Here is a 27,753-nt window from a genome sequence, read left to right on the forward strand (position 1 = left end):
CGGCGCCGTGGACACACGACCTGCACACATCGACGCCATTCGGCTTCGGGAATCCTCCAACTCAACGGACACCGGCGTCGAAGGCCTCTCCCTCGACGTCAATGGCTGCACCGGCGCCGGGCTAGTGTCTCCTGCCGTACAGAACAGCATAAACGGCATCGGCCTGTACAGAGCAGGAACGCCTAAGTTAAATGCCAGGGGATCAGTGGGGCCAGCCGGCGCACCACCTCCCGGGGCCATGTTCTGGAAAATAGTAAACATGGCATTAAGAAATGCCGCCGGATCTGTACCTGGAGCCGGGAATGCAGGATAGTCTTGAGGAGCCGGAGCCTGCGCCGGACTCAAATCCTGAGCGCCTGGATGCGCCGGAGAGGCATGTTGACTCTGAGGCTCTACCACCTCAAAAACCGACGGCACCGGAGAAGATTGCAGAGTCAACGGTTGAGGAGACACCGTCGGGCTGACCTCCCAGGACTTTTGGCGTCAGGGTGATGGAGCCCTTGACTCCGACCGGCTTCCTCTGGATCGACGCCCGGAGTCACGATGACGCCTCTTTTTGTGACTTGAATTCCCTGACGATGATCTATGGTGCTGTTTTCTCTCCTTCTTAGCCTTTGCAAAGAACCATTTAGCCTCACGTTCTTTCAAGGCTTTAGGGTTCATTTTTTGGCATGAACCACATTCCTGGACGTCGTGGTCTGAACTCAGGCACCAAAGACAGTCGTTATGGGGGTCAGTCACTGACATCCGACCTCAGCATTCCCTGCAGGGCTTGAAGCCTGACTTCTTCGGGGCCGACATGTCGACAAAAACACAAAGTATCCCTTCCGAGCAGCAAACGATACAGGTAGCTGGAAAAGTATTTATCGAAGGCACGGAAAAAAGGGAACTGACGTCAGCACGCCAGCGAGGGCCTCTTATTGCCCCGATGACGTCAGACGGAGCCGCGTGGAGTGGGCAATTGTGACGTCCTCGCCGACGTGCAGAGCTGGAGAGAAGTTTCAGTCGAATGCTACGCATGGGGAGAATTCATTAGGTGAGGAATCCACAGGTAGTTGTATCCATCAGAAATATATTGTTTGATTATGGACACATGGTTACGTCTTTCCCCTGCAAACAAGGAACTGTTGATCTGAAAACAGCACCTCTTTGAAGTCCCTGGTACAACCCCACCCTTCTTGATAGCACGCATTAAGGTGGGATGGAGGATTCAAGGGCAAAAGAAGTGATTTGACTTGAAAAAAACAAACACTTATTATTTTCCATTGTGCAGTCAGGCCTCTGCCGCATTGTGGGGACTGAAAGGATGCACCGATTTGTTATCCGAAATTACACTCTGCAAACAGAGCACTGTGACTGTCCCCTGCCTTAGACGAACTGCCATCTTGAATTGAGACCTCACCATTTACGATCACAAGTAGTAAAAAAAAGAAAATCAAACGCAAACTGTCCCTCAAGGACCAGCTCAAAATTAAATTCAACTAAGGCAGTTTATCAAAGCCATGCATGCAAAGGGCACGCTACAGACACTGAATAAATAAAGCAGGTATGACACAGGGAATGTCACAGATCAGTGTGAGCTATTTTCTTGGTGTCCGTAGTCGTATAGGTTAGGGCTTGTATTGGCCCCATAATCCATCACACCCTGCAGCATCCCCACCCTGAGAAGCAGCACCTTCCAGGGCGTCCTTGCCTTAGTGACCTTTAAAAGGCAAGTTAAATGGCTCACATCTAATAGCCATGTCGAGGAAAGCAGGCCAGCCCCTCGATTAAACTAAAAATGAAATCTGCGGAATGCTAATGATAACTAAAGGAAAAGCTATTGAAATATAACTAAGCGGACATTTCTTGCCACAAACTGAAAAGGAAAAGTAAAACAATTTCGCATGAGCAAGCCGACGACCGCCATGAGCGCAAAGCAGACACAAAAAAGGAAAAAAGTTGTTCGCTAGCAGTGAAACGTATCGGCAAAAGTGCAAATATGCATGTAACAGGGTCAATGTCATGCAAAGCGATTGACTTTTGCCCAGAGAGATTGCGCTGCTTACGAAAAAGAGAAAAGGTAGTGCAGAAACGATATGGAAAACATGGAGCCTCATATGTTTTCAGTAGTTGGCCAGTGTGCTCGAGGCGGGCTAAACACCGGAAGAGGCATGACGTGTGCATGCCTTTCACTAATTACATCAAGAAAATTTTAAAAGGCAAGCCCACGAACCAAACAAACTGATGGGCGTAGTTAAAAGCCCACAGAGAGATTACACCTGGGACAGAGCGCTTTGGTAAATTGGATATAATGGGTCTATGTGCCCGTTGTTTGCATTTCTGGGGCACTCTTGTATTACAGAGGGGGCCACAGTGCTCGTGCAGCTGCTTGTGTAATATGGATCAAGCATGCATAAGAAGGGCACCAACCTAAACAAGAGGGTGCGTTCCATAATTTACATGGAGGTGTGGTCATAAGCACATGAGGGAACCCTTTGGCATTGTGCCCATACCATATTGCAGACATGGGTGCAATGGCAAACAAGCTGTTAGGAGGTGCACCGATTGCATGCCACAAAGAAGGTGGCACACAGCCACAGTGGTCACTGGGACCTCAGAGGCACCCCCTTGCAGGTTAGAGAATTAACACATTGCGCTTGCATGAAGGGACTTCTCTGCCTCATTTCCAAACTGAGGCAGGTCTGCGACGAGTGAAAGAAGGAGCCACAGTTTCAAACCAGTGGTTGCAGCTGGGTTACAATAGCACTTTTTTATGTGTAATCAGTTTACTGTCCCAGTCTGCTCAGGGTGTACTGAGTGAAGGGTGTGCTGTGAGGCAAACTAAGTTAGAGCGCCCAATATATAATATGATCCCTTGCAGGGCAGTCGCATCCCTCGTCCATTCCAGCAACTGTCAGAAAGTAACCTCTTTCTAGTATGGTTACCCCCACTTTTGGCCTGTTTGTGAGTGTGTTTTTAATGTGTCACTGGGATCTTGCTAGCCAGGACCTCAGTGCTCAGATAGAAACCTATATGTTAGTGTGTTTTGCCTGTCTCACTGGGATCCTGCTAACCAGGACCCCAGTTGCTCATAGTTTGTGGCCTAATGTGTATGCCTGTGTAGTGCCTAACTGTCATTGAGGCTCTGCTAATCAGAACCTCAGTGCTTCTGCTTCCTCTGCTTTTAAATTTGTCACTGTAGGCCAGTGACTTCATTTACCAATTTCAATTGGCACATTGGACCCCCCCATATAGGTCCCCTAGTGTATGGTACATAGGTACCCAGGGCAGTGGGGTTCCAGAAGATCCATATGGGCTGCAGCATTTCTTTTGCCACTCATAGGGAGCTCAGACAAACCCTTACACAGTACTGCCATTGCAGCCTGCGTGAAATAGTGTGCACACTATTTCACAGCCATTTTCACTGCACTTAAGTAACTTATAAGTCACCTATATGTCTAACCTTCACTTGCTGATGGTTAGGTGCAAAGTTACTAAGTGTGAGGGCACCCTTGCACTATCAAATGTGCCCCCACATAGTTCAGGGCCATTTCCCTGGACTTTGTGAGTGCGGGGACGCCATTACACAATGGTAACTCCGAAAATGGCCATGTAACATGTCTGAGATCATGGAATTGTCCCCCCCATTCCAAATCTGGTATTGGGGAGCCGATTCCATGCATTCTGGGGGCTCCACCATGGACCTCCAGTACTGCCAAACCAGCTCTCTGAGGCTTGCATTGCAGCTACAGCTGCTGCCACCTCACAGACATGGTTCTGCCCTCCTGGGGTCTGGGCAGCCCAGTCCCAGGAAGGCAGAACAAAGCATTTTCTCGAGAGCAGGGTGTTACACCCTCCTCCTTTGGAAATAGGTGTTACAGGCTGGGGAGGGGTAGCCTCATCTCAGCCTCTGAAAATGCTTTGAAGGGCACAGATGGTGCACTCCTTGCATAAACCAGTCTACACCAGTTCAGGGACCCCTTCCCCCTGCTCTGGCAGGAAACTGGACAAAGGAAAGGGGAGTTACCACTCCCCTGTCCATCACCACCCCAGGGGTGGTGCACAGAGCTCCTCCAATGTGTCCCAGACTTCAGCCATCTTGCTTTGCAAGGTGTGGGGGCACTCTGGAGGGCTCTGAGTGGCCAGTGCCAGCAGGTGATGTCAGAGACCCCTCCTGATAGGTCCATACCTGATAAGGTAGACAATCCCCCTCTGAGGGCTATTTAGGGCCCCTCATTTGGGTTCTCTTCAGATTCTGCTTGGAAGTTTCCTTCAGGAATCCTCTGCAACAACTTCAGTCTCTTCTGACCTCGGATCAACCGCAGCCTGCTCCAAGAAACACTAACTGCAACAAAGTGTCTACAAGAGACACTTTTGTTCAGCAACTTCAGCTCCAAGCCAGCAACTGCAACAGTTTCCACGGTGTGCATGCTCTGGGGACTCCCTGTCTTCATCCTGCACGAGAAGAACCGAAGAAATCTCCCGTGTAGTGACGGAGTCACTACCCTGCTCCAAGCAGGCACCTTCCAAGTCGACGACCCGTACCGTGGGACTCCTCTCACAGCAACGAGCGTGCTCCTAAGGACACAGTGGGTGGACATCATCGACACAGATTGTCCTGAGGTCCTGCTGACGCAATTTGGAGGAGGTAAGACCTTGCTTCCCCTAGAGCGACGGTACTCCTGTGTAATGCATCTTCTTCACCTCCCGAGGCCTCTGTGCACTCTTTGCAAAATTCCTTTGTGCACAGGCTGGCCCAGGGCCCCAGCACTCCATCCTGCAACGCTCAACTCGCTGAGTTGTTCTCCAGCGGCGTGGGACCTTCTTTTGTTGTGCTGTATCAACCGTGTTTTGCACCTCCTTTGAACACAGATCCTGCGGCTTCTTAGGGTGCTGGCTGGCAACCTGAGGGCTCTCTATAGTGCTGAGAGCCCCCTCTTCTGCCTCACACAGAGTTGAGGCCCCCAGATCCCTCCTGGGTCCATCCAGCACCATTTTGACTCAAAATGCACTTTTGTCGTAGCCAAGGCTTGTTGACGACTTCCAACACAAAATCTCGTCTGCAACGTTCTTCACTCCGTGGGACATCTTTTGCATCATGCAGGAACCCGCTGGCATTTTGCTAGGGTGCATTTCTGCAGTCTTCGACTAACCGGGGACTCTACTTTTGCACCCTCTTCTGGGTTGGCAGGGGCTCCAGTCCTTCCTGGAACTTCTTTCGACTTCTGGACTTGGTCCCCTTCCTTTGCAGGTATTCAGGTCCAATAATCCAGCAGTTGTTCTTTGCAGACTAGGTTGGCTGATGCAAAATCCCAACAACGAGGTGTAGTGTGTCCTAAGGAAACTTGCAGTGCGTTACGCCTGCTTTTCTGGGCTGTGGGGTGGGGGTAATTTACTTACCTTTACTGTATTCGTACTCTCCCAGCGATTCTGCACACACTACACTTGTCTGGGGGGAATTTGTGATTCACATTCCACTTTCTTAGTATATGGTTTGTGTTGCCCCAGACCTATTTTCTCCCATTGCATTCTATAGGATTTCCTACTGTTTGCATTGTTCTATGACTATTTACTTGTCTAATTTTGGTGTCTAGTGTATATACTGTGTATAATACTTACCTTTAGAAGGAGTAGTCTCTCTAAGATATTTTTGGTACTGTGTCACCCCAAATAAATACCTTTATTTTTGGTAACACAGAGTATTGTCTTTACTTGTGTATAAGTACTGTGTAACAATAAGTGGTATTGCATGAGCTGTGTATGTCTCCTAGTTCAGCCTAAGCTGCTCTGCTATAGCTACCTCTATCAGCCTAAGCTGCTAGTACACTACTACATTTCACTCATAAGGGATAACTGGACCTGGTATAAGGTGTAAGTACCAAAGGTACCCATTACAAAACAGGCCAGCCTCCTACAGCAACTGACTATTCCCACTCCAACATTTCCGAATTCTTTAACAACAGTTTTACATTAGGAGTTTCATCCCACAGCATGCAATTACAACATCTATATTTTCCTTAAGAATGTTTCTATCACCGTACTAAAATAAAACACACAGTAAAGTAAGAAAATATGTACATGACATTAAGCACCTTTCACTTTACTCCAAAGCACTCCAAGTATGCCATTGTTCAGCACAACACAGCCATTACTTATTAAGTTGATGATTCTCATTTGAGTTTATATTTATCTCCCATTTACACCCCACAAGGGCTGTGAAGCTTTGCCACCTCTACTACCTTGAACTAACTTAACACCTATCTTGTAGTCAGAACTTTTGAAAGTTTTTCAAACAACCTGGTCTATCAATCTATTGCCAAATCTCTTCTCACTCTATTGCTAAGCACGTGTAATTCATGGTCATTACCCATTTAACCTGATCTCATACTCGCTCCCATAAACACCACCCTCAACAAATGGGTAAGACTCTACTATCCTGTACATCCAAAACAGATCTGTAACTACTTCCTTGGACAGAAATCCAAGGTCGTTAGCCAAGTCACACACTTTTTAATTAACCTGTGTATTACTTCTGCTAAGCCAATCGCTTGCCAGCTGCACATCATAGTGTATTCACAACTGACTGATCCTAAAACCATAATTGTTAGGAAACTCAATTTCACATAATTGTCATTGATATACTCCGATAGATTCCCTTCCCTACTAAATACCTTAAGAAATCCATCTCTGTATTAGTGGTGACATCCTTAACAAGTGTTACCCTCAGCTATCTGGAGTACTAAATTATCAACAAAAGAGGGTACCTACTCCAATCTCCCAGCACATACAATAGCCAATAAAACTTAGATGCCTGAAAAGGTAGACTAAGTAAGCAACGGGGGTTTACACTCTTAATCACTGATGCTACAACGTCTTCTGTCTTGGAGACTTTTCTTCGTCGGTCTTAGGTCACCAGGGTGTGTCCTGCCCATTTCACTATCTTGCTTTTTATTGTTTGACAACCCAATGATTTTATTGCTTGACTCTTTCAGCAAAAAAAAAAAAATCTTCACACCCCTTTTACCTCTAATTCACAAGATAAGTCATTTTGGTTTGATAGTTACGTTTTAGACAATATTAAACAATTTGAATTCATAAACGTATGAAATATAAAACCCATAAAGAAAAAGAGATGCCTTTCATGAAAATTTGGAACAGTCAATAGCCTTCGGACAAACCATCCAAAAATTCGAGTTACCATTTTGCAACAACATTCTGCTCAAGTAGTAATAAAAAAAAATCTCAATCATAGGGCAGAATAAATATGTTTGCAGTTCTTAGACTCTAACAAAAACAAATCACATCGGGCATTAAATCTACTCAACTTCCGCAGAATTTACAATGTATTCAATTTGTAAATGCTCAGCCATGCGCAATCGTAGTCAGCATTTCCAGAATCGCTGAAATGCTCCTTACGTTTTTGAAATCAATAATACCTTCGAGTTGCACAGCGGTGTGAGAGATTAGGGAAAAGTGGTACCTTAACTTCAGATTTTGAGGGTGGTGATAAAGATGGCCTGAGACTACTGACAGCTGGTAGGGGATTGGGGGGGAGGGGGGGGGGGGGGAGCAGGATGGTATTTGTCATGTTGGTCACGACTGCTATTTAAAAAGGTGGACATACACCACCAATACGATGAAGTCTAGGCCTTGACAGAACAGAGGGGGTTAGAAAAAGGAAAGTATAGATGTGAGAAGGGAATGGGCACACTGTTCGCAAGCAAGCGACAGGACAGGTCACCAAACTAGCTCCAGGCAGAAGTACGCCCTTTGTTTGAACCAGGGAAACAATTTCCTGTGCCTCACAAATTAGGTCTATTCTCTTGTGGGGGGATTTCAAGAAACAGGAGTAGACTGTGTTCATGTAATGGGGACTGGGCTACACAGTGCGTTTAGGAGCACGTGATGATGTGAAAAGGCATTTGACTGAGTGTATGGCGGTTTGATGGCTGTGTGTAGTGACTGATGATGGATTTTAATATGTTGGGCATGATTGGCAGGTCAGGAAGAGGTAGCTGAGGTCTCCACATGACAGCCCGGAAGAAGGGAATAAGGGGATCAAGAAAAGCACCAGGCAGATGACTTGCAGGCAAATAATCAAAAGAACAAGCCACAAGAGTAGCTGCTGGCAGAAGAATCTTTGTAAGGCTCCCAAATAGTATCAGTGCGATTCTGGCTCTTCACCTTGCCTGCGATACTGTCAAGCCCGGCCGCTGCCCCCAAGTGGTGCTGACCTGACAACAGTACAGCCCTGGAGCAAAATACCACAGTCTGTTACGGCTATTTCCAGACAATAAGGGACACACTAAAAACTGAGTTTTTTATATTATCAAAATATGCTGTTCTTTGTGCAACATTAGAGCCTTACAATTACCACGCTTTGAAAATGCCCTTAGGTACATGTTGTGAGCCCAAGTGAAACACGTGTCGCTCATGTAGTTATAATCACCTACTACCTTCTCAGAGGATTTTTATTTAGCTGAAGTGCATTCGATTGCTTTATGATTGCAGGGTGCTAGGATTCCGTATACATAGGAACTTGATTTACCTAGTCACCTGTGCCACCTGGTGAAGCCACTGCGCCGTGTCACTGGAGCGGCCACTTGACAGTTTTACTGCACTCTGCTGCCGGGTTCAATAAAGTGCTCCTTTGGTTTGCCATCCAGTGTTCCTGGCTTTGCTCCGTTGGCCGCCAAAGCCTGGACCCAGTTTCTATACCTGAGCTCTACAGGCGGGTGTCCCATGCTATGCACTGCTTGTACCTGCACTCCCCAGTGTTAGTTTATACCTGTGGGGCGTCCAGGAAACCTTATAACTGTGCTGTAATCTGACAGTCGGTGTGTGGACTTTGAAGCTGTGTTTTCGCATTTGATGGTCGGTATCTCAGTGGGTACATCAGGCGGTGGGTGCATGAGCATCTGATGAACGGTGCGGGGAATCTGTGTTTTGGGTGTCTGATGTTGGATGTGTGTGCATCTAATTCGTGTGCACACAGAAACATGCTATGGTAGTTGTGAAGTGGCGCCTGATGTATGTGAGAGTATATGATGAGTGTTTGGATATCTGATAATGGGGGTGGTGTGGGTATCAGAACTGAGTGTTTGGATAACTGATGGTATGTATGTTAACATCTAATGATGGATGTGCTGTATCTGGTGAGTGAGTGGGCATTTGCTGGTGGGAATTCGGATGTCTAATTGTAGATGGGTGGGCATGACAAAGGTGCATGCACACATTTCATGGTATCTATGGTGGGTTGTGCAATGGTAGGTGTGTAGGCGTATGATGGCCTGATGATATGAGTGGGTGTCTGCTGGTGTATATATATATATATATATATATATATATATATATATATATATATATATATATATATATATATATATATATATATATATATGTATGGAAAATGTCACTTACCCAGTGTACATCTGTTCGTGGCATTAGTCGCTGCAGATTCACATGCTGTGCACATCCCGCCATCTGGTATTGGGCTCGGAGTGTTACGAGTTGTTTTTCTTCGAAGAAGTCTTTTCGAGTCACGAGACCGAGGGAATCCTCCCATTTCGACTCCATTGCGCATGGGCGTCGACTCCATCTTAGATTGTTTTGCCCGCAGAGGGTGAGGTAGGAGTTGTGTATGCTAGTAATAGTGCCCATGCAATGGAGTGAATGCGTATGTACATAATAAAGTTTCAAGTAATATATTTACAAATGTACAAATGTTTAAGATCTACTTCTAAACGGCTACAGGGTCCCGGGGAGGCGGGTGGGCACATGTGAATCTGCAGCGACTAATGCCACGAACAGATGTACACTGGGTAAGTGACATTTTCCGTTCGATGGCATGTGTAGCTGCAGATACACATGCTGTGCATAGACTAGTAAGCAGTTATCTTCCCAAAAGCGGTGGTTCAGCCTGTAGGAGTGGAAGTAGTTTGAAATTATGTTCTTAGTACAGCTTAACCTACTGTTGCTTGTTGTGCAGTTAGCACATCTACACAGTAGTGCTTGGTAAATGTATGAGGGGTAGACCATGTTGCTGCCTTACATATTTCGTTCATTGGAATATTTCCTAGAAAGGCCATGGTAGCACCTTTCTTTCTGGTTGAGTGTGCCTTTGGTGTAATAGGCAGTTCTCTTTTAGCTTTAAGATAGCACGTTTGAATGCACTTAACTATCCATCTAGCAATGCCTTGTTTTGAAATTGGATTTCCTGTATGAGGTTTTTGAAAGGCGATAAATAGTTGTTTTGTCTTTCGAATTAGTTTTGTTCTGTCAATGTAGTACATTAGTGCTCTTTTGATGTCTAATGTATGTAGTGCTCTTTGAGCTACAGAATCTGGCTGTGGGAAGAACACTGGTAATTCTACCGTTTGATTCAAGTGGAACGGTGAGATTACTTTTGGTAAAAATTTAGGATTGGTCCGTAGAACAACTTTATTTTTGTGTATTTGAATAAATGGTTCTTGAATGGTAAATGCTTGAATTTCACTCACTCTTCTTAGAGATATGATGGCAATTAAAAAGGCAACTTTCCACGTTAAGTATTGCATTTCACAAGAGTGCATGGGCTCAAAAGGTGGACCCATGAGTCGTGTTAGGACGATGTTGAGGTTCCATGAAGGAACTGGTGGTGTTCTTGGTGGTATAATTCTCTTTAGGCCTTCCATAAACGCTTTTATGACTGGTATCCTAAACAATGAAATTGAGTGCGTAATTTGTAGGTAAGCTGAAATTGCCGTAAGATGTATTTTAATGGAAGAGAATGCTAGGTTAGATTTTTGCAAATGTAGTAAGTATCCTATCTCTTTTGCAGATGCGTGTAAAGGTTGAATTTGATTATTATGGCAGTAATAAACAAATCTTTTCCACTTATTTGCATAGCAGTGTCTAGTGGTAGGTTTTCTAGCTTGTTTTATGACCTCCATACATTCCTGTGTGAGGTCTAAGTGCCAGAATTCTAGGATTTCAGGAGCCAAATTGCTAGATTCAACGATGCTGGATTTGGATGTCTGATCTGTTGTTTGTGTTGTGTTAACAGATCTGGCCTGTTTGGCAGTTTGACATGAGGCACTACTGAAAGGTCTAGTAGTGTTGTGTACCAAGGTTGCCTTGCCCATGTTGGTGCTATTAGTATGAGTTTGAGTTTGTTTTGACTCCACTTGTTTACTAGATATGGAAGAAGTGGGAGAGGGGGAAAAGCGTACGCAAATATCCCTGACCAGTTCATCCATAGTGCATTGCCCTGAGACTGATGTTGTGGGTACCTGGATGCGAAGTTTTGGCATTTTGAGTTTTCTTTTGTTGCAAATAGATCTATTTGTGGCGTTCCCCACATTCTGAAGTAAGTGTTCAGTATTTGGGGGTGAATTTCCCATTTGTGGATCTGTTGGTGATCCCGAGAGAGATTGTCTGCTAACTGATTCTGAATCCCTGGAATAAATTGCGCTATTAGGCGAATGTGGTTGTGAATCGCCCAATGCCATATTTTTTGTGTTAGGAGACACAACTGTGTCGAGTGTGTTCCTCCCTGTTTGTTTAGGTAATACATTGTTGTCATGTTGTCTGTTTTGACAAGAGTGTATTTGTGGGTTATTATGGGTTGAAATGCTTTCAGCGCTAGAAACACAGCTAACAGTTCTAAGTGGTTTATATGAAACTGTCTTTGCTGAATGTTCCATTGTCCTTGGATGCTGTGCTGATTGAGGTGTGCTCCCCACCCTGTCATGGATGCATCTGTTGTTATTACGTATTGTGGCACTGGGTCTTGAAAAGGCCGCCCTTGGTTTAAATTTATACTGTTTCACCATTGAAGCAAGATGTATGTTTGGCGGTCTATCAACACCAGATCTAGAAGTTGACCCTGTGCCTGAGACCACTGTGATGCTAGGCACTGTTGTAAGGGCCGCATGTGCAACCTTGCGTTTGGGACAATGGCTATGCATGAGGACATCATGCCTAGGAGTTTCATTACTAATTTGACCTGTATCTTTTGGTTTGGATACATGGCTTGTATTACATTGTGGAATGTTTGGACTCTTTGTGGACTTGGAGTGGCAATTCCTTTTACTATGTTGATTGTTGCTCCTAGATATTGCTGTGTTTGACACGGCAGAAGGTGTGACTTTGAGTAATTGATTGAGAAACCTAGTTTGTGTAGGGTTTCTATGACATAATTTGTGTGTTGTGAACACTGTATTTGCGTGTTGGTTTTGATTAACCAATCGTCTAGGTACGGGAACACATGTATTTGCTGCCTTCTGATATGTGCAGCTACTACTGCTAGACATTTTGTAAAAACTCTTGGCGCAGTCGTTATTCCGAATGGCAACACTTTGAATTGGTAATGTATCCCTTGGAATACAAACCTTAGATACTTTCTGTGTGAAGGATGTATTGGTATATGGAAATATGCATCCTTTAGATCCAGTGTTGTCATGTAGTCTTGTTGTTTGAGCAGTGGGATTACTTCTTGTAATGTAACAATGTGAAAGTGGTCTGATTTGATGTATGTATTTAATATTCTGAGATCTAGTATAGGTCTTAGAGTTTTGTCCTTTTTGGGTATCAGAAAGTACAGTGAGTAAACTCCTGTGTTTAGTTCTTGTTTTGGTACTAATTCTATTGCTTCTTTTTGGAGCTATGCTTGAACTTCTAATCCTAGAAGATTTATATGTTGTTTTGACATACTGTGTGTTTTCGGTGGGACTGTTGGAGGGAATTCTTGAAATTCTATGCAATAACCATGCTGGATAATTGCTAGTACCCAAGTATCTGTTGTTATCTCCTCCCAATGTTTGTAAAATTGGCTTAGTCTTCCCCCCACAGGTGTTATGTGATGGGGATGTGTGACTTGTAAGTCACTGCCTATTTTGAGGACTTTTGGGGCTTTGGAATTTTCCTCTATTTTTTTGGAATTGTCCCCCTCTATATTGCCCCCGAAAACTTCCCCGCTGATATTGGCTTTGGTAAGTGGGCCTTGTTTGAGATGTTGTGGTTTCTGTAGGTTGTCCTCGAAACCCTCCCCTAAAAGGTGTTTTGCGAAATGTGCCTCTGCTCTGCGGGGAGTAGAGTGCGCCCATGGCTTTTGCCGTATCAGTGTCTTTCTTGAGTTTATCAATAGCAGTGTCGACTTCCGGCCCAAACAACTGCTGTTCATTAAATGGCATATTTAGCACGGCTTGTTGAATTTCCGGCTTGAAACCTGATGTGCGCAGCCATGCGTGCCTTCTTATTGTTATTGCAGTATTTACTGTCCTTGCAGCCGTATCTGCTGCATCCATTGAAGACCGTATCTGATTATTAGAGATACTTTGTCCTTCTTCCATCACTTGTTGTGCTCTTTTTTGGAACTCCCTGGGTAAGTGTTCTATCAAATGTTGCATCTCATCCCAGTGAGCTCTATCATATCTTGCCAAAAGTGCTTGTGAATTGGCAAAGCGCCATTGGTTTGCTGCTTGTGCTGCAACCCTTTTGCCCGCAGCATCAAATTTGCGACTCTCTTTGTCTGGAGGTGGTGCGTCCCTCGAGGTATGAGAGTTTGCTTTCTTACGAGCTGCCCCAACAACTACTGAGTCCGGTGTTAACTGGGTTGTAACATAAACAGGATCTGTTGGCGGTGGCTTGTACTTTTTCTCCACCCTTGGAGTTATGGCTCGGCCTTTAACAGGATCCTGAAAGATTTGTTTTGAATGTTTTAGCATTCCTGGGAGCATAGGTAGTCTTTGGTATTGGCTATGAGTGGAGGATAGCGTGTTAAACAAAAAGTCATCCTCAATTGGTTCGGAATGCAAGGTGACGTTATGGAAAGCAGCTGCCCTTGCGATCACCTGTGTGTAAGATGTACTGTCCTCAGGAGGGGACGGCCTGGCAGGGTACGAGTCTGGGCTGTTGTCCGATACTGGAGCATCGTAAAGGTCCCATGCATCGGGCTCATCTTGACTCATGGCAGTATGAGTCGGGGAGTGCATCAGTGGTGGAGTTGCTACTGGTGATGTGTGCACTGATGGTGGTGGAGAAGGTGGTGGAGTTGTTTTCTTTGCCACCTTTGCCTGTGGCTCCTTGTCCTTTTTTTGAAAGGCAAGTTTTATTTTTATTTTAATTGGGGGAAGAGTGGTTATCTTCCCTGTGTCTTGATGAATGTGGAGCCTTCTTTGAGTATAGTCTGGCTCTACAGCTTGAAGTTCCTCTCCAAATCTATGTTTTTGCATTTGGGAGGACAATCCTTGTTCCTCTGTATAGGAACCTGTTTTCGGCTCCGAGGCTGGATGTTTCGGAACCGAAATTTTTTCGGATGTCTTTTTAGGCTCCGAAGAAACCTTTGTAATTTTCGGCGTGGAGGTTTCTCGGTGCCGAATTTGTTCGGTGCCGCTGTCACAGTGCTGAAATTTCTCTGAGCCGATATCTCGTGTCCGAGATTGCTGTGTGGCGGTATCTCGACCGGAGTCGGATGACTTCGACACCAGCGTGCCCTTTTTCGGTGCCTTGGCTCGGTCACCTATTTTTTGGGTTAAGCCATGGCCTGTTGGCGGTGGCGTCCCCTGGGCTTTTATTGACTTCTCGTGAGTCTTATGTTTCGACGTCTTACTCACGGTTTTCGGCATTTCTTCGGCCTCGAGCTCTTCCGAGTCCGACTCGTGGATAGAGAAAGCTTCCTCTTCCTCTTCGAAAACCTCTTGTCCTGTCGGCGTCGACGCCATCTGCAGTCTTCTGGCTCTTCGGTCTCTTAAAGTCTTTCTGGACCGAAACGCTCGACAGGCCTCACAAGTATCTTCCTTGTGCTCTGGGGACAAGCACAAGTTACAGACCAGATGCTGATCCGTATAGGGATACTTGTTATGGCATTTTGGACAGAAGCGGAATGGGGTCCGTTCCATCAGCCTTGAAGTCGCACGTGGCCGGGCCGACCAGGCCCCGAGGGGGGATCGAAAAAACCCCGAAGGGCCACCGGAGCTCTTAAAAATTCGGTGTCGATCTGTTGTAGCTAACCCGATACCGAACGCAAACAATACCTACATTTTTTCCGAGATTCTAACTAACTTTCCGACCCGAAACACGGAGCGAAAAGGAACACGTCCGAACCCGATGGCGGAAAAAAAACAATCTAAGATGGAGTCGACGCCCATGCGCAATGGAGTCGAAATGGGAGGAGTCCCTCGGTCTCGTGACTCGAAAAGACTTCTTCGAAGAAAAACAACTTGTAACACTCCGAGCCCAACACCAGATGGCGGGATGTGCACAGCATGTGTATCTGCAGCTACAAATGCCATCGAACATATATATATATATATATATATATATATATATATATATATATATATATATAGACAAGAGAGTTCCCCCTTCACCTTACACAATGGCAGACATGAGTTGTGTTTATTTTCTGACGTTAATACCCCAAGAATGCGACAGAGTTTGAACTATTTGTCTAATTCCTTCTTGCTCAAGGGTGGGAGCATACTGTGTAGCTTCTTACCTTGCTCATAAATAGGTTCTATTTATTCCACCACCAAGCTAGAGTAGTATTTGTAGATTTCAAACTACCCTCTTTTTCCTCCCAGATTTGGGGTGGGGGTTGTATTTGTCCTCTGTGTTGCCCAAGGGTGCTGGTACGTTAATAGTCCTAGCTCTGTCACAAGGTGGGGGTAGTATATGCTGCCCCTCCCCTGCCTAGACAAGAGAATAAGTGTATTAATTCCCCCTCCCCAAAGTGCAGGAGTAGCGTTTCCTCCTGTGCCTTACTCAAGTGGATGGTGGAGCGGGGGGGGGGGGTTCATACACCAAAAACAAGACAAGGACAGCCCCACTTGTCTGCAGCCTGCCAAATGCTGCAGGACATGGAGGAGCAGAGCAGCTCCTAAGGCTCTGTTAGCATTTTAAGAACAGACCTCTGTGTCAACCATGAGCTGTCCCTCTCTTCCGTGGCCTTGCAAAAGAAGGAGGCTGAGGAGGAGCAGGACATTTGACAGCGGTCTTATCACTGTGGACGCAATTAGATAATAGAAGCAGGGATATGTGTGAGCTACCCTAGACCTCCTTGGACTTCAGAATTTTTCTCAGGGCCTTGGGTGAGAAGTGAAGGTGGCACCTAAACAACCTTATCCTCCCGGTTTTTGGGACATGCAAAAAGTGTCACACTACTGTCATAAATATCATGTTTTGCCTTCCTCTTTTAAAGTTTGAACTAATCAATTCATTAAACATTAATACATGTGACCAAACTAAATGCATAATCATTTTCATATTTATTTTGATAATATTCTTTTTTTGCACATATCATAATCAAGCTTACATTAATAGCTTTGTAGTATTTAATCACTGCTTTTGATCGTTATGTTTATTATTGTGAAAGATTTATAATTACAGGTTACATTTGATCCTTTTACGAGAGAACACAGTCTAAAAAAATGAAAATAGCTGAAAGGACATTACGCCACTCTTTGTTAAACATAAATGCTAAAAGTCTTCAACAAATCCTGGAGTATAATCTATAAATATCAGCTAAAGTTCAGAGAGGACTTCAACAGGTGACTCAAGGACACTGGGACCCGACTGCAAACATGTCTAACTGATTCACTGGCTGTTCGGCCAGACTGTGCGTTATCATAAGCACAAACAGATGCCTTCGTGCTCTAAAAATTGAACTTATAAATGTATGTGTGGGAGTGAGCGCAGATTTGAAATGAAATAATTATTTAATATGATCACACTGATGCACTAACATGAAAAATGCTTCAAATGAAAAAAAAAAAAAAAAAAGATGTGAACATGAAATGTGCCTCCTTAGTGGTGGTCATCAGAGTGAAAGGCCTGCACATTTAAAAAAAAAAAATGTTTTAACCTAGTGATGAAAGAAAAATATTCTGTCTCTTTAAGAAAATGTGCTTTGAAAAAATAATGTTAGAATAAATGTGAGTTAATTCTTGAGTTTCCTGCGGTGCCTTTCGGCAGAACAAGGCCAGAGCTGATGTTAAATGTCTGCCAATGTTTTATTAACAAAATGTATTTCTTTTAACACTTGTTCTCTGCTCTGGCTGTTTGCTAAGCTGAGCTGGAAGTGTCAAATGCTTCTGTAGAATTGCAAGCTTCTTTTGTTTGATTATGAGTTAAATCTGTGTTCTCACTCTAATGGAATGTATTTCGTCCGAGGGGACAGAGCTGATTTGAAAAGTTTTAATATTTCTTCATGACTATCGTCCGGCAGCGAGGGGGTTCTGGAATGTATTGAACAAAAGACCTTCACAAAACCCATGCAGAGAAGACTGCAGGAAATAATAATTCATATCTGCTTGTGCTTACGCAAAAAGGAAGAGGCAGAGGAAAATGAAATATTTAAGTTAATAGTGGAATATTTTCTGATGTGCTGTTTTGTGATTGGATGATTTGTGCACATATGCAGTTTTCAGCCAATCACAGATGTTTAGCAAGCTTAATTTAATGTCTTTGACTCAGACATGGGCATTCATTTAATCCATTTTTGTACATTATTTTCCCTGGTTTCCAGAGGCTTCACTTCTCATTCTTATGATCTGTCACTTTGACATTTCAGTTTTGCCAGTCAGTCCACTGACTTCTGGTACTTCATTAATTTGAATTATTTTCTAGGCTCCATGCAAAAAATGCTGGTGCTTATTTTTAGCACTTAGTGCTTAGAGCCTATAGCGCTAAGCTGTCTGCCTTAAATAATTAATTTGATGGTTCAGAGAATTTAGAGTCCAAATGTCTGAATTGTCACCCCATTCCACTGCCTCTATCATGATGTTGAAGTCCCTCTGGTGAAACTGTACTCTGAATGCTGTTTACCTTAAGGAGAGGTAACTGTATGAATTCTGTGTATTTGTATTTGTCGTTTTACAGGTACCAAACTGCTACTGCTTAAAATTCTGTTGCTATTTTTGATAGTGCCATAGCTAGATGTTTTCTAAATTTATGTTACTAAAACTTTTGCAAGATGCCCAACCAAACATGCTAATGCTGATTTGAAGTCAGTGAGGTATTTTTCTCTATGCCCATGATTTAACATTGTTTATTGCTGAATCAAAGGAATTTAATTTCTTACACAGATACTCATGGTATTGATTTGTGTTCTAATTATTGAGTGTACTGTTTTATTTTCTCTGTTTAAACTAAGATTTTTCAGAGCAATTCACCAGGCTGTGATGCTACTTTATTTGTACCATTTGGTGTTGAGAATAACTTTTGTGACTTTAGCTTTGTTAATACAGAGAAATAAATATTTTAATTGAGACTAAAAGGTGTGGTTATTTATGGCGGAATGGGTCATGGTGTGTCATATATTGATTCTTTGGTGAATATTATTATTGTTTATTGTTGTCGTTTTATGTGTCAGACATCAATGTGGCAATCAATATAATCTATACAAGTCAAAAGGTTCACCAACCTTAGGGCAGCATGCAATCACTCACTATTATAAAATAATAAGATGGGACAAGGATCTGCGCTTCAACATGGGCAAACCATCTTTAACATGCAAAATGGATTCTATTTTCATTAGTATTGTGCTATCAATGTGGTAGAACTAGTATAATGCCTAGAAATAGCAAATTAGGTTCATTCTATAGCTTCCATAGTAAAATTGTTGAAATAGGTTTTATTTCTCACTTTACTCAAAGGCCCCTTCTACGTTACTGCTTATATTCATTGAAGTGACGGATCATCTTGTTTGCACTAGTCTAGGGTTTTAGATTTACGTTAAGGTTTTAAAGCATGTATCCCATACTCTAGTGATCCTTGAGTGTGTTGTTTGGTATATGTTTGGATTCAGTATTCTACTAATTGTCCCTTTCTCATGGGACTGCATGTTAACTGAACCTCATCTTACACAAACATTGTTCAGTGGGCTGTGTAGGACTCCTTCAACTTAAATAGGTACTACCTCTTTGCTGTAGGTTTGTCAGGCTTGTGACAGCTAAAAGATTATTCTCCATTTCTGATGTTTGTTGAATCTGCTTTAAAAATAGCACATGTAGCTCCTGTAGCTATAGGAGTAAACTATAGGGCTCCAGTTACACAACATCTCCTTACTAGGGGTGTTCCTGTCAAGAAGGGTGCAGTAACATTTGTCGTAAATGCACATGCAGCATATACGTTTGAAGTATTTTACTCATCAGTGGAATTTGATTCTGTTGAAACTAACACACAAACTTATACGCATACAGACATGCAGAAGTACCCGTAAATTATGTACCTTACCACAACCTGAAAGTCAGTTTACGATAGCAAGAACACCAGGCCTAGTTTGGTGGTCAACTACTTTATGACAGCCTCAATTATCGGAAGTGTTAAAACAAGAACAAAATGAAAACGGACCTGCACCAGTTCTAGATTTAGGGATGAAATTGATGGACAATTTTGAAACTGCCTCCTCAAGCATTCAGAGCAACAGATGAGGAAAAGCTACCATATGCCAGAGATTACAACAATCACTTTTCTGGATCAATAACAGGAATTACAGGAAATTATTTCAGATGTTTACACCTCTTTTGGCTGGTATACTTTGTTTGTGAGCTTTTTAACTGCATTTCAAAGCAAAAAATGAGACTGACAGTTCCGGAGAGCAGAAAGCTCAGCCAAAGACTAAAAAGAAACAAAAGGCAAAACAGAAAACAAGGTCTGGATCTCTTTCAACATAGGACTCCAGTGGGGTGGATATCATTTGAGGGACCGGGACAAAATTAAAGAGCCAGTTCGGTATCAGTATCCCGATAGCCATTCTTCGCATTATTTTCACAACTCTGACAGTAAAAGAGCAGAAAGAAGTGGACGGACTGATTATTTAATAAAAGACAAGTATACCAAGCAGAAAAATGAATCAGGATGAAAGACCAAGATTAGTGCAAAGAAGGAACACAAAGGTTCAGACTCCAAGATCCACTTTAAGAAAAAGAAAGTTGCTGGATTAGTCAAGAAACACACTGCAAACTACGGACACTTATGTGGAATGAACCTTGGATGACAGTGCTTCCGGACTTTGCAGAAGTGACAATAGTTCACCACACTCACAAAAACACCCGGTGGGGACTAAAACTAAAGAACAGATTACAAGCTTAAATTCCACATGGGTATGTAAACCATTCCGTCATGAGCACCAAAGGGGTTAAAAACAGTGGACAAATACAGAACTCAGTGTCTTATTTGTCATTTTCTTTTGCTACAAGTGCTATCAAAATGAGGATAGATATTAATCCTAAAGGTCTTCACTCGCAACTGTTGTAGAATAAACCTTGGGAGTTGCTCCAAGTTTACTTGCATTGTCCAAGCTCACACATTCCTTCTATTTCTATGACAATTGCTGGTGCTCATGATGCACTACTTTTACTACTGCCATTTCTAGAATACTGGATTATTTTCTATTTCACTGCTCTGATAAGTCACCATATTAATTTCTGCTTCTTTTCCTGCACTTACATACAGAAGAAAGGGTACCATCTTCAGGCTAAAGGCAGTTACTGGTTTTTGTTGGGTTTTTCTTTCAGTTGACTATTTCTAGAATAGCTAACAGCAAAGGTTGGATACATTTGTTCACTACAATTTGTCGCATTAATTGCTTTTTATAGACTTGCCAAGTGTTTTACTTGGTTACTTACACCCTACGTATGCACTGGTTTAACCAGCATTGAAAAAGTCATTTGGTCTCGTTTTTTGGCTTTGCCAATGAAGACCTATGGCTTTGTCGAAGCTTTTTGTTGACGCTGTTCAGGATCAGCAAAGAACACACACAATTAAAAAAAAAGAAAAAAAATCACCAAGCGCAAGAGTCATGCAAGCACCTTGCAGTTGGAGATCGCAGGGTGGAAGTGTGAAGAAGAAGAAGCACAAAGGAGAAAGGTGAAGAGTGCAAGAACACACACTGACTCGCATGGAGTGCTAAAGGAAAAAATGTAAAAAAACTAGTTTCCTAAATGTAAGCAGTGGAAAGACGAAAGTCATCCAGCAAGAAGACCGTGAAGAAGAAATGTTCCAGAGGCAGGAGCATTCCAGGGCAAAGCCATTAAATAAGAAACAGGAAAATGAGATCGACAAGAAAGTCATCCAATTAAAAGCAAGGGGCTGACCCAAATCCAACTACTACGTATATATTTTAATTAATGTAAAAGTGACAACAGGTCTTCAATAACAGTTCGTTGTGGGTGAGTCCTAAAATTGTATTTTCTGAAATAATTTCTTTTTAATGACCAATGCTGGGGCTGGTATAGTGACTGTCTACAAATATCCATCTTTTTAGGTTTCTGGCATTTCTATACAGGCTTGGTGCTATAACGACAAAAAATGGTTTTCGAATGACAGATTTTGAAACAAAGCTTGCACTTGAATGTTTAATCCAAGTATGGGAAAGTATAAGGTCTTTGTCTCTTGTTAAATTAAACACAGACAATAACTGCTCAACCTTTACCGTGTTGCTTTTTAGGGGCAGTGTATTGCTCATGAAGGTCACTAAGACAAAAAGGACATTGAGTAGCTAAGCTCTGGCTAACTGAAAGCTGTGCATAAATGTATGGTTCGAAAATGTATTAGAAAAGGTGCAGATTTTGTTAAACGTAGTGTGTATTAGAGCCGACCCACTTGCTCATTTACTGACAATGTATGGTCCAAAGACAGGTTAGGTTTATAAATGCTGTAGGTTTCTCTCCCATGGCTGGGCTTTACATTAAGCAAGAACACAATTCCTCAATAAGGCAATCAGTTTTTTGAATAATAGTGCATAATTCCAAACATTTCCCTACAGTGTATATTCAGAGATCGAGAGCAAAGACATAGTTCTCTCGGGCTCTAAAATGAGACTTAGCATTCTTTGTATTTTGTCGTGACAGCCACTTAGAACTGTAGGCCTCACATAAAACATACCACATACTGTTAAAAGAAAATGGTGTAGCAATTACACCAACAATCTACATGGCTCTAAGCACTGCAATTTAAATTTTGTGCTGATATGTTCTACATTTTCCAGAAATGTCCATTTTGCCCCAGCAATCTCAGATTTCTTATACTGGTGCGATGTGATAACTTTATAGAGCTGTTAAGGTGATTTTCTTGATAGCTTCCTTAGAGTTATTGTGTTCATTGATAGAACACAAATACAGTAATGGTGCAATTAATGAAATACTGTGCTACAAGTAAGACGTGAAGAAAGTGAAGAAAGTGAAGAAACAACTAAGGGATGCTGACTTTCTGGTATAATTTGTTCCTAAAGCTGTACTGAAACGTACAATATCAGGAACGGAAAAGTCACATTTTTCCATTGAAATGATCCCTTTCCTAAAATGGAAAACATTCTTAAACATATAAATATTTAAATTAGAACATGAAAACAGCCTTGATTGATAAGTCCTTCATGAAGCACATGCTTCTTGAGAATCATATCTATATCCAGGGCAGATAAAACTCAAACTCTGCTTTAGGGACTTAAAATTGAAAACAGCGCACAAACATTTTTAAGATCAAGTTTTAAAGATTTCTGCGAATAAAAACACTCATATATTCCTCTTAATATATAAGAGCGCTGCCATTCAATATAAATTTAAAAGTGCTGTTAATTAGGTTGCTTGGATATGTGAAATAAAAATATATTAATACAGTATCAAACATGCTGCATGTCAAGGGCAGGGACATGAGCAAAGTCTACTACACCTAAACAATGTTTACCGTCTGCCAAAAATGAAAATATGCTTTGAAACGTGTGACAAAACAACCATGCTTCAGTTAATTTACTATGACATGCCCTACAAATGCTTTATTTCTAAGTAAAAAATAAGACAAATGGAAAAGCAAAAAAGCTTTTTCTCCAATATCCACAAATAATTACTGCAGATTTGAAGCCAGTTACACAATGTGGGACCACACAAAAGGAAAAACATGAGTCAGGATCTGGTAGAAGATTACCTATAAACGAAACAAGTAAAGATGACCTATGAGTAGTATAGATAAGACTTGGAATGAATGTCTAATCCTGCATACATATGTCGAAGGGGTTGATTTGACGTTGGCATAATTAGTTGATAAAACCACATCCAAGGATTGCAAACATAAAGGGAGTTCAAAAGGAGTTGCTATTCGCTACTATAAAAGACTTGCATCTAATTGGTTGGCCTTTCCACTAATCACGAAACAAAAATGACTGAGGCTAGATTATTTTTAGAGAGCTCATCTGTACTTTCAAATAAGCAGTATAATCAAACGTAAAGATGTGCAAGACAGTTTGTGAATGCCCTCTAGAGTGCCAAGGCTAATCTTGCCCCCCCCAAATCTTTCATTCCAAAAGGAACACATTCAGCACAGATAATTGCAATCTACACCCTTCCCTGTAAAACTACTAGTTCTATGCTGTTTTGTGCACTATGGTATATAATAATAATGTTAATTAATAACATGGAATAGAATAGAGGTCAACAGAATACTTAACCCTCTCTTATCAAAACATTGCAATAATTAGTTATCTTGAGTGCTACAGCTCAAATCCTTTGAAAATTCAGTTTAGCATGTTTGCTTCTATTTACTATCCAGTGCCTTACTGTTTCACGTTGGTTAGTTTACCAATAACTATTTGCAGAGGGCTATGCTTTGGCAAACCTGTTCTACCAACAGCATTTCCAGTACAAAGTCCAATGCCAAGAAAAACAGAAAAAATAACAATCGCTATCAAAGTGGTGCCTCTTTCTGACCTCAGGATCCACTTGCAAACTGTGTAATTCCTCAACCTTGAAGCGAGTGAAAGACATCACTCCCAAAGCTGTCAAACTCAAAGTAAAGTAACAATCAAGCAAATCAAATATGCAGCCAATAGGCCAACTGAGTCAGATTTCCAGTCCCCCAATCCATCAAAAACAACAACAATAAGATAAGACAAAGGGGAGGCATAGCAAATCCCTGACTAAAAGAGAATCTTTACAGGAATGAGCTAAAATGTTGAACAACACACTTTAAAGAAATACATACTATGAAATATGCTATTCAGATATGAAGTGCAATGAGTCAAACTAAAGCTCTTGCTCAACTGATTTTAAAGTTAGGAGAGTGTGTCAGTAGATTACTGTTCCCAGATGTACCTTTCGCTTTCAGCAGTCTGCATGGTCTCCAGCTTGCAGGGAGCACTTCTATTAAATCCTTTCATCTCTTGCTCTTCTAAAGACTCCAATAATCGGATCACTTCCTTATTCACACCTCTACGTTTTGCGAGGACAAGCGGAGTTGCACCCTGATGATTACTGATCAACAAGACATGAATATGAAAGAAATGATTGTTAAATATATTGCGACGGTCATGATGCTCCACATAACATGAAAAGTAAATATTTTAATTTAAAGATATCAATCTGAATTTGGATGGTTCAATGCTTTAGGAAGACGTTATGGAAAAGGTTTCCGTTGGGTTAGTAAAAGTGCCCTCCATTTAAAAAAGGATCACCAGAAACTTTAAGTGACTAAAACTCTCAAATCTAACCACACTTTAAACTCATAATCACTGCCACAAGCTGTAGCTTGCAGTATCAGCAATGAGCCAGAACAATGAATAAACACGTACAGACTGAACCCGGGGTTTCTTAAAGGGGAAGGTGCTTGCAATGCTGTAAATGATATGAGCATAAATGATGGTGTTTAGCCTCCCAAGCAGAGCTTTTTCAAATTGGAAGTATGAAAACATTTAAGTTTTACCAGAAAATGTGAAGGTTTAAAAGCTTTTCCTTAAGGCTTTGGAAGTGTTCTTCTCAATAGATTGTTGGATACAACTAGTACAGAAAAACAGCAAACCTAAGTTGTATCATTCCATGCCTTTCAAATGACAGTGAAATATAAACCTTTCTAGAATGGTTTTACCTACCTACGTATACAAATAAGATTTTCTGTTTGTTGCTTACCTAAGCTTTTATGGCTCACAATATTCATATGTAATTCATAGTAGTCTGTACCACAATTATTCATCAGAAATACAGCAACAAAACACAAACATTAATGCAAGCAAACAATACATTTTGAGAACATGGGAATCAAAATGATGTGCAGTATTAATGGAGTGATACAACGTGTACAGCATTAGAAAAGTGCAAAGGAAATGTGAATGTTGAACAGGTGTTGGATTTTATTCAGGGCATGCCTTCCATTTTTTTCCTCCGTAAAACTAACGACATCTGATTTTAGGGCACTAATTGTTTTTAACCATCTTTATTGAATTTTTTCTTAGTTAACTGTTTCAAACAGAAGAAAAGGAGAGGGAAAATGCAGGATAGTTTTATACCATGTATTTAAACATTTACAATCCATCACAGAAATCAGATACCAAATGTTTAACGGTGTGTCTTAGTGGTGCACAACTGTAAAGCATCTCAATTGTATATTACTCTTCTAATGAAGCTATGGCTATAAGCCATCTTATAGAAACAGTATGGAAGAGCATCAGAATGTAGCCCAAAAAAGAGAGTAGAGGGGTTGTGGTGAAGTTTTTCTGGTTAGAAAATTCAACTTGCAGGGCCTTGCTGTTCAGGGTCTTGCTTTCGGCATTAACCCATTTATTAATCTAAACTAAAGACATTTGATTTTGAGGCATTATTTTTGTTTTTAAGCCACCTTTATTGAATTTCTCTCTTAATTTACTGTTCCAAACAGAAAAAAAGAGAAAAAAACATGATAGTTGTACACTATGTATTTAAACATTTACAAGCCACCACAGAAATCGGATACCGGATGTTTAACAGTGTGTCTTAGTGGTGCACAACTGTAAAGCATCTCAATTGTGTATTAATCTTCTAATGAAGCTATGGCTATAAGCCATCTTATAGAAATAGTATGGAAGAGCATCAGAATGTAGCCCAAAAGAGAGAAGAGGGATTGTGGTAAAGTTTTCCGGGTTAGAAACTTCAACATTGAACAGAAAATCTAACTATGGTCAGCTAGTGAGTGTTTGTGGACCTATTAAACCGCAAAATAGGTCTATAAATCCTCATGGGTTATTATGGATGCAAGAATGGATCAGGAGATCAATCCAATAAGAGAGGTGCTAGTACTAAGTGGGGTAGAAAAAAAAAAAAAAGGGATTTAACCTGATCTATTTGTTATCTAGAAGACAGTGGGTTGCGCGTCCCACTGAGGGGTGCTTACTTAATTCTTCTAGGATGTAATGATCAGTGTGATGCTTCCTGTGCAATACAGTGGCTGGTAATGGACCGAAGGTGGTCTATGGAGATAGTGTTTCGTCTTAGGGCACCTCCTTAAAGATTTCTATCAGACTTTCCCAGTCTTGGGGCATTTATGGAAACCTCTGGCTTCAACCCTGTGCAGGACCTTGCTTTCGACATCAACCCATTTAATGACTCCATGTTTCCATGATCTGTCTGAGGAGAGGTTTTGCTTTCGAGTTTGTGGTGAATCTGCACTTGGCTATGAGCAGCGTAAGGTCTATAAACGGAGTGCTAATTTTGATTCTGTGGCGCTCATAATGATTTAATGTAGATCATGCAGACAAAAATTGGACATAACCTCACTTCTCCTGTACTTTTCAGTGTGGTAAAAAAGCTGCATACAAATGAATAATCCAACACAATTATACATTTATACATGTGTAAGACAAATATATATACACATTTATATAATATCTTAAGTATATTGTTGCATGTGTATCGCACAGAAATTCTCAAACTGAAGAACTATCATTACAATAAAGTTGAGCCTATTCACAACTCGAAAAACCTAACTGTGGTAAAACATGTAACACTGCAGCATTACTGTATATCATCAAGACCAACCGGGCACAAGTCTGATATTCTTGACCTGACCATATGTGAGCAATGTATTTGTTAATGAATATTTACTTCATTCATAACGAAAGACCACTGTAGACTAGAGGTGAGCAGATTTGCACAGATTTCCTCTACAACTATCATGAACATTTTTCAACTCTGCAATCTTTTTTGAAACACATAAATGTTAAGAATTAAAAAAAAAATGAAAAAAAAAAATGAAGGAAAATAAATCCAGAAAGTATGCGAAACGACCCATGCGAAACATTATTTTGACTGGAGGATTTTCGCTCCGAAAAGGTTTCTATGGGATTTTTTTTTTACTTTTGAACTCTTTTTTTATTTTGCTAAGGAGCCGAACTTTGTGACGTTTCGAAGTCGATCACCTCTACAAGATAACATCACACATGTCTAGAAGAATGACTGGACCTACCCAGAGAAGGAATTGTATATCAGGCTTACCATATGTCAATTTTGAGTCCATTTGACACTAGGAACTGGATAGTATCAACATGGCCACACATGTGGAGGGCTGTGTTCCCCTGATAATCTGTGGCAAGAAGATCAGCACCAAATTTGTGCAGCAGTTGACAGATATCCACATTGCCACGGGCTGCTGCTAGGTGAAGACCTGTTCGACCTCTTGTGTCACGAATGTTTGGGTCGAAGCCGCTTTCCAGGAGTCTCTTGGAATATGCAAAGTCTCCATCAATGCAAGCCTGCAGCAGAGGGACATTTGTCTGGGAGGAATCGTTTACAAATACATAAGACATAGTTCTGTCTACCAGGTTATGTATGTAGATCACCTGCAAATAAAAGAGATTGATTAAGCAGAGTAAGTGTTACCCACAACCACATTTAGAAACAGATCTTAGAGACAACAAAACAAAATGTTAGCCTAGCAGAAACCAGGGAGAAGCACTGATCAGGATCATAGGTCTGCTTTACTTTTAGTTACTTTCCAACACAGAATGATCGTAGAAGTATAAATAAAAACTCCTGTAAAAGAGAGTTGAATGCT

General features: G+C 41.7%; 1 protein-coding gene across 1 annotated transcript in view; it reads right to left on the minus strand.

Annotated features, from left to right (window-relative positions):
- The window catches only part of ANKRD46 (ankyrin repeat domain 46), a 165,412-nt gene that overhangs the window by 44,296 nt on the left and 93,363 nt on the right, over positions 1 to 27,753 (minus strand). The window contains exons 3-4 of the mRNA XM_069220557.1: positions 27,195 to 27,538; positions 24,048 to 24,206 (exon numbers count right to left, since the gene is read on the minus strand). Coding sequence (XP_069076658.1) covers positions 24,048 to 24,206; positions 27,195 to 27,505 — 470 coding nt within the window. The 5' untranslated portion in view covers positions 27,506 to 27,538. The remainder of the gene's footprint in view (positions 1 to 24,047; positions 24,207 to 27,194; positions 27,539 to 27,753) is intronic.

Source organism: Pleurodeles waltl, chromosome 2_2, assembly GCF_031143425.1.
Source record: "Pleurodeles waltl isolate 20211129_DDA chromosome 2_2, aPleWal1.hap1.20221129, whole genome shotgun sequence".
In the NCBI taxonomy this organism is placed as follows: Eukaryota; Metazoa; Chordata; class Amphibia; order Caudata; family Salamandridae; genus Pleurodeles; species Pleurodeles waltl.